This window comes from Lactuca serriola, chromosome 2, assembly GCF_051521515.1.
Source record: "Lactuca serriola cultivar US96UC23 chromosome 2, Lser_US96UC23_V15, whole genome shotgun sequence".
NCBI lineage: Eukaryota > Viridiplantae > Streptophyta > Magnoliopsida > Asterales > Asteraceae > Lactuca > Lactuca serriola.
The window spans coordinates 238,482,886-238,491,066 of NC_136409.1; the positions used below are offsets into that span (position 1 = coordinate 238,482,886).

At 31.0% G+C, this 8,181-nt stretch overlaps 1 protein-coding gene across 2 annotated transcripts; it reads right to left on the reverse strand.

Annotated features, from left to right (window-relative positions):
• Positions 1 to 2,381: 2,381 nt before the first annotated feature.
• On the reverse strand, positions 2,382 to 5,740 carry LOC145088973 (putative calcium-binding protein At1g02270). Of its 2 annotated transcripts, none has more exons than XM_079027480.1 (10): positions 5,383 to 5,740; positions 5,084 to 5,188; positions 4,896 to 5,001; positions 4,199 to 4,416; positions 4,037 to 4,113; positions 3,858 to 3,966; positions 3,650 to 3,775; positions 3,200 to 3,319; positions 3,009 to 3,116; positions 2,382 to 2,903 (listed from the first exon to the last, which is right to left on the reverse strand). In XM_079027480.1, exons 1-10 carry the CDS (start codon positions 5,506 to 5,508, stop codon positions 2,688 to 2,690), a joined length of 1,311 nt encoding a protein of 436 aa, XP_078883606.1. In that variant the 5' UTR covers positions 5,509 to 5,740; the 3' UTR covers positions 2,382 to 2,687. The 2 variants fall into 2 exon arrangements, with proteins under 2 accessions (XP_078883606.1, XP_078883605.1); XM_079027479.1 differs by having other exon boundaries at positions 2,382 to 2,906; positions 5,383 to 5,738.
• Positions 5,741 to 8,181: the final 2,441 nt, after the last annotated feature.

Consider the following 8,181-nt stretch of genomic DNA (forward strand, 5'->3'; position numbering starts at 1 on the left):
CACTCTCCGGCGATTTCATTTGGGGACACATTGATATTATGAATAAAATATTTGATACTGTGGATTTTGAAAACAATTGTTATTGGTATTTTATGTTCATTGGAAACAATTTTGTTAATTAAAAATGAAATTTTTTATTGGAAAATATGGGTTGTTAAAAATACCAACAGCCTAACACGAGAATCCTGATGGCCCAACAAGGCCCAAGACATCAGAAACCCAACCTAGCCCAACGCCGAGAATCCCTCATGTCCAAAGCCCACTGCTAAGTATGCGGGGCGTACTCGCCTTAGGGCTTGTACGCTAAGCGTACCTGCTTGTACGCCCATCATACTCCCCTATTTTGGCCAACCTTCACTTTTCCAGCTCTTAATCGATTAAGACTTTAATCCAACCTCATATCTGACTTCCTTAAGATGGGTAAAGTTGCCAACTTTACATGCATGCATGGCTTAATAAGGCTCTTAGAGATCAAAAGAGCTTAAAAATGACTTAATACATGCATGAGAGCATAAACACCATAAAGTTTGCACCTTTAAGATTGAGGAACTCTCCAAACATCCAGATCTACAAGATTTAGCTTCTAAAGCGGCCTTAACCCATCAAGACCAAACTAAAAGGGACAAAGAAGCATAAATCCATAACATGAAGAGATCTAAGCATACAAGGATCAAGGTATGAACTTTATACCTTAAAAGTCACCAAAAGATGGAGCTAAATCTGGATCTTTAGGCTTCCTTCCAATGAATGAGTCTTCCAACTTCTTCTTCTAACACTTCAAGGAGTACAAACCACCAAAATCAAGACCAAGGCTCAAATATGTTATTAGGGTTCGAGATTAGGGTTTTAGGAGAATTGAGGCTGATAAAGAGGCCAGCCCTAGGGACTTAAGGAGCTTATATAGGGTGTAACACCCTAAAATTAGGGTTTCCTCCAACCCCTCGTACGCCCAACATACGAGGCTTCGGTCCCGCGATCAAACACCCGCTTAGTACGCTAAGTGTACCATGTGGTACGCCCCGCGTACTAACCCCAGGGACCAAATTACAAACAATACACCCCACAGAGTCTAAATCGGAATGCGCAATGAACCAAGCATTACATTAAACTTGAATTACATACTTTTAAATTATTAAAACTATGGGAGCGTATTTTTCGCAAAAGAAGTTTTCAAACCGAAAAATATTAAATAAAAAGATGGTTGTTTGAGTAATGCTTTTATCTTCATCATCCAAAGGCCAAAGTATTTTATGAGTGAGCTTTTCCCCCTCATACTTTGTAGAAGATCGATTTTCCATTTATTGGGTTTAAAACGTACGAGAACTTTCTACAAAACTTATACAAAACGAATTATGTTGCGTCGGGCAGCACACGCGCAACACTTGGCCCTTCGCAACTGTTTGTTTTTTGGAAGACTTCTGACTTAAAAACAGTTGCACGCGTGCTGCATGGCGCAACCCTTGACCATCTGCTTCAAACTTCTTCACATCTTATTTTAACTTATTGCAGTAGTCTGCAGAGGTTAAAAAACAAATTTTTTATTACATGTTGCAGCCGTTTGGTCTCCATCTTCTGCTATAGAGAGTTGTAAAGGTGGTTTGCAGATTTCAGACATTTTCACTTCGAAAAAACAAACGGCGTCTTACAGAATGTTTACACGGAAATACAACTGCTACAATATTATCCTTTAACATGTGTATCTTTATCTCTCTCATATGAAGCGTATTTATGGAATGGATGTTCACCAAACGATTGCACATATTATATATATATATATATATATATATATATATATATATATATATATATATATATATATATATATATATGAAGCCACAACCAGATACAGAGGAGACTTTCAAGTAACAAGGTTGTATTGTATCCACAGCCTTGCATTCTTAACGTGTATTCCACCATTCTCTCCTTTTTGTTGACTAATGAAAGTCAAACAAGACACTCCATCTTCATTTTAACTGATGTGGAAATTGGAATTGATGGACTATAACCCAACATATTTGTATCATGGAACCACGCCTACTTAAGGATGTGATCAAACTCCATCTCCCAATTTGATTCAGCATGTGATATGGGATTAAACTTTATGGAGCAAATATAGTTTTATCATTCTGAACACAAAATAAAACAATTTTAAAATACCATAAACTTATGTAAATGATAACCAACGGATGTAAAATGAAATTATTGTGCCGTGTGGTGTGTTTGTATTTATTCACCATTATTAAATATAATGATTTTGATCCATAGTTGGAAAATTAGTTTTAGCAGTTGATAAATTCATAAAACTAATACTCCATTCAACCTGTGCATTGCATATTGGCATACATGTTTGATAAGTTTTGGATCTACGTTTTCCTAGTATATTTACTCAAAGAATTAGGATATGCCATGCCAACTTGCCAAAGTAATATTACAGTTTATACAAATGAGAGAATGTAACAAAGAAATCATATATACATATTATGTAATATATATTAGCAATTGGTGGTGACTATAAAAATCCATCACCATAATGTGTATGCTCATCAGGACTCGATCAACCACCAAACCAATGGTTGGGTTGGGTTGGGTTGAAAAGTTAAAGTGGATGTGGAAGAATATATATATATATATATATATATATATATATATATATATATATATATATATATATATATATATATAATGAATCAAGAAGAAGTTATATTTGTATAAACAGGTGAAAAGGCGACAGTGAGGCGGGCATGATCAGAGAGTGAGTAATCATCCGGCCACATTCCTTTTTCTGCTTCAGTTGGGTAAAGTACTGCATTCTTCACGCTGTACCCTAATACAGCTTCTTCTTCTTCTTCTTCTTCCTCTTCGTCCTCCTCCTCACACCTTGTACTTGTAGGATTCCATACTCTCTGCTGCTTTGCCAGTTATTGCCAAACCCCCAATTTATTAATTATATATACAGATTATTTATAGATTAAAATAACAGCTTCACAGAGACCAAATTCTGTACCTACCTGAAATTCTTTATAATCAACGACACCATTGCCATCAGGGTCTGCTTGAACCCAAAGCTCTTTTGTCTCCTCCTTACTCAGGCCATACGGATGACCAATAAAATTAAGCTGCAACAAAAAATAAAACAAAGCAGCTGTAAAGATTCCCACTCCCGATGGAAAACATGTAGAAAATAATAATAATAATGTACCTTGCGCAAAGCCTCACAGAAACCCGAATAAGTAATATAATCAGCCTCAGGCTCAGCCTTGAGAAATGCAAAGGCATCATCTGCTTCAGTCAGGGAGGCTCTTGCTCGTCGCACATGATACTGAAAACAGAAAGAGGCTTCTTCATTAGCGATGAGTCATGCATGATATCAGCATATTATTATTAATAACATATCATATGATAGTAATGTCTTCCAAGCATCAGAAAGATTAGAGATAAGTCACTCACAGTCGCTGCTTAATAAGTTAACACTGGCAGCCAGCATCAGAAAGCAATGATGAGGCACGCATCATATATATATACTGATACTGAATCCCCACATCACATTCACATCTATGAGTTACCGACTTTCTTTCATATGTCAAAACAATCATAAAGTGAAAGCTACAAGAAACTTTGAAAACAAAAAAAAAAAAAAAAAATAGAAAACCTTCAACAGCCCAAAAACCGCATCCCTCCAACTTGTTTTGAGTACTTTCCTAGACTTGTTTGGATTTAGAAGCCAAATGAAATCCACACCACATATGTTTCCTCGATGATTTCTGTGGCTAACCCACTGCAGAAATGCCATCCATGAGCATTTATTTGTTTATTTGCTAATAAAAATAAAATATGAGTGGAAGTGGAAGTGGACCGACCTTATGTGCATCAGCATCAGTGTATTGATGAGCAGTATCATATGATGATACAAATCCCTGTGACCTTAAGAATTTGTAAACATGACCTCGCTTGCTCCCATTCCAATCACTTTACAAACAAACAGCAAACACATCAAGATGACTATACTAAAAAGTTTAACACTTAAAAACTTACTTACCCACACAGAATGATGGGCAAAGGACTAAGACTGTTTTCTTTCTGATAAGCCTCCACAGATTGCAGGATCTTGTACACCTATTAATATTTAATTACATTACACTCAATATCACTATCAGCATCAACAGAAAGATAACATATGTAATATGTATCATAGGTTTACCTGACGCAGTCTCTCCAAACACATGCTTGAATCATGTGGGAACAACAGGTGGGTGTTAACTATGAGAATTTCTTGACTGTTTCTGCACTGGGTCCCGGTGAAGGCTGCAATTACTTCAACATGTAAAAGCTGAGCAACACGGTCACCGAAATCGTTGAACAAGAACTCCCGATGGTCTATCACCCGGAAGTAGTCTTTATGCACAGCTGTCAGTAGACCTGTTAATTGTTATACAACACAAACTTCTTACTTCTTAAGTCTTAGTAGTAGGGGAAAATTCACCTTTATATTTTAACAGTAACACAAGAGATAACAATCACACCATCATCTACTTTAACCCAAATGAATCACTTATTTTGCAGACAAGATCTGATTAGTTTATGTTGTTCTGCAGTGCAGACAAGTTTTCTGTTTTCCAAAAAGAAACAGCCTCTTTTCCTTGGCGCTATTCATGTACCAGAATCTTTTTTCCCCACTTACAAACATAATCATAAACAAATTGGAATTGGAATTGGACAAACAAACTGTATTATTGGAGAGAGAAAGAGAGAGCTAGTTTTATGCACTGCAATAGATTCCATGTCTCCAAAGATATCAGAGTGGGTTACCTTTAATCAACATAGTGATACTGATACTGCTATCATTAAGAAGCATAAACTACTTATTGCTTGATGATAATAAGAGACTAATAACTCACCATCACCACGATTGTTGGTGCGTGCAAGCTTGAAATTGATATATCCTGCATCACCAAGCCTCGTGTCATACATGTTGACAAGTTCTTCGTTTCCAACCCAAAACTCCTGTATCAACCGAATAACATCAATAAATAATCTCATACATACAAACAAATATATTGCCAAACAACATCAGATTTATTGGAACCTGAAGACAGATTATGGAAGATTTTTCGCACAATAGCAGATCCAAAATCCCTTCATTCCTATTCAACCAATACGCTCTGATTTCACTTTCTCTGCAAGCATGATCCTGTTTTACCACCACAAGAAACCAGATACAATCAAAACCCCAAAAACATTAAAGATAATGCAAAATCCTCCAACGAACAAACCCACGTAACATGATACCATAGACAACTTTCTTTTATAAAAAAAAATGCAAATACGCAAAACCCGATCGATTTTGCAAAATACTTTACAAAACAACACATGTCTAGGTTTTACCTCGTGAATTAGGCGCTTATAGATGGGGGCAAGGATGTTAAAGGTTGAGCATGAAAAACAGTTAGGGTCTGCAATGGCGGACGAAATGGCATAACTGCCGACTCTTGATACCCTTTTCTTGACCATACCGGCGTTCTTCTTCTTCCTTCCAATTTTTGTTTAAAACAATAATCTGTGGATGATAAGTGATTTTAATTTGGGGGTGGATGGAGAATATTAACACAGAGAGGATTGAAAAAAAATCAAGAAAGATATCTGAAAATCCAAGGGTGTTGTTTAACAAGGAACTGAAGGAAGACAACGGGGTGTTGTATTTGATGGAGAAAGGCGAATGCGTGTGTGGTGCGGTGGCAATTGGCGGAACCTTTGTTTTATATTTTATCTTGAATTTCTGGTTATTATGTAATTTGTTTTGGGAATAAATTATTTTATATTTATAGTTTCTAATTTAATCTGTATAAGAGGTGTCTTATGAGAGTCCCATGAGGACAGATTATAAAGGGGTGTTTGGGATAATTATCTTAAACAAATAATAGAGCTTTTATAAAAATGTTTATTAGTTACTCGATGTTAAAATAAAGGTTATAAAAAATGTTTAAATTAATTTATTTAGTATCAAAACAAAATAAATTGATAAATTATTTTTAATATTGACAAACTCTTATTTCATATGTAGTAAGAAACAACTTATCAAAAACTAATTAAATAAAATTAATAAACAAGTATGAAGTTACTTATCAAAAAAAATTATTTAAATCAATAAGTATTTATGGATTTTTTTATCTTACCAAGTTTGCCGATACTTGGATCACTTTCGAAATAAAAGTGTTTTTTGTTTCGTGTATTAAAATACTAAAATTTATTATTTTCCGTGTCAAACCAAAATAAATAAATAAACACTTTAAATAAGCAATTCCAAAAATAGGAATCTTGGTTTGTTCATTGTATTGCTTGTATTTATATTTTGTTTTTTATTAATTTAATTGCACTTATAACTTATAAGTAAAGTCAAAGTCTCCTTTGAGTACCCATCATGTTTTTATTAAAATGTTGTTAGTTGTTATAATTATAAAATTGCATATTGACTTTATATATATATATATATATATATATATATATATATATATATATATATATATATATATTTATAAACCTAGCATTTTTTCTTATATCTCATGCATTTGAAACCTCTATTCTTTTTTTCTTTCACCACATTCATTTGAAACTCCCATGATTTTTCAATTTCTTTATAATAATAATTATAATTTGGTAATTAGGTTAAATAAATATCAAATCTAAAGTCTATTCATATATAAACTAAATTTCAATATTAAAATAATATCTTTAATTCTACTTATAAAATTATGCTTTTTAACTTTTAACATATTATAATTAATTTATTAGTTTTAATATATTGTTAGATGTAAACCATTATCATTTTAAAGGTATAATTTTTGACCAATTTGTATAAAATACTTAAATTTTTAATTAAAATATAACATTATAAGCTCAACTTAAATATAAATTTTATTTAACTTAAACAACCCAAAGATTATTTTATAAATAGTTAAAAGTGATAAATTGTAGTGTATTTCTAATAATGATTGTAAGTTGGTTAATAATATTAAGTAAATATCGAACCTAAAGTGTAATCATAAATAGACTAAGTTTTAATTTTAAAATAATATATTTACTTCTATTTATAAAGTTATGTCTTTAAATTTTAACATATTATACTTAATTTATTAAATTTAAAATGTTGTTGCATGTAAACAATTATCAGTTTAAAGCTGTAATTTTTGAACAGTTTGGACAAAATACTTAAATTGTTAATTTAAATATAACATTACAGTGTCAACTTAAATATAATGTTCAGTTCCACTAAAAAAACCAAATAATATTTTGTAAATAGTTAAAAGTGATAAATTATAGTGATAAATGCAAAAACTAAATTGTAATATTAGTTTAGCTAAAATATTTCCTAAATATATTTATATAATCGTTAAAACTGTTCAAATAAGTAGCTTAAAATAACTTATAATAACAATAGTTAAAAAAACCTCTATATAAATGATTATATTGTTACCTTTAAAATCAAAAAATAATGTTTGATGTTTTAAATAATTATAATAATAGAAATTAAAATATTAAGCAAATAAATTTTAAAAAATTAGTTAAAAATAACAACTATAAATAATATTAAACCATGTATAATATTTAATTTTATTGATGTGTAACTCGCGAGTAGAAGTTATTCAAACGATTGAGATTATAACGTTATAATAGAATTATATATTATCATATAATTCAAAATAATCAATATATTATATCAAATTAATATACGAATTGTTATATCAAAATTTAACAACAACGTTAATGTTATATATATATATATATATATATATATATATATATATATATATATATATATATATATATATATATGTGTGTGTGTGTGTAAAGACTTCAACTATATAAGTGTTTCTGCGCATTACAATGTCAACTCAAATATAAATTTCAGTTATATTTAAAAAAACTAAAGAATATTTTGTTAATAGTTAAAAGTGATAAATTGTAGTGATAAAAGCAAAAACTAAATTGTAATTTCAATTTAACTAAAATATTTCTTAAATATATTTTTATAATCGTTAAAAGTTTCCAAATAAGTAGCTTAAAATAACTTACAATAACAATAGTTAAAAACAACTCTATATAAATGATTATATTGTTAGCTTTAAAATAAAAAACAATATTTGATGTTTTAAATAATTATAATGATAGAAATTAAAACATTAATCA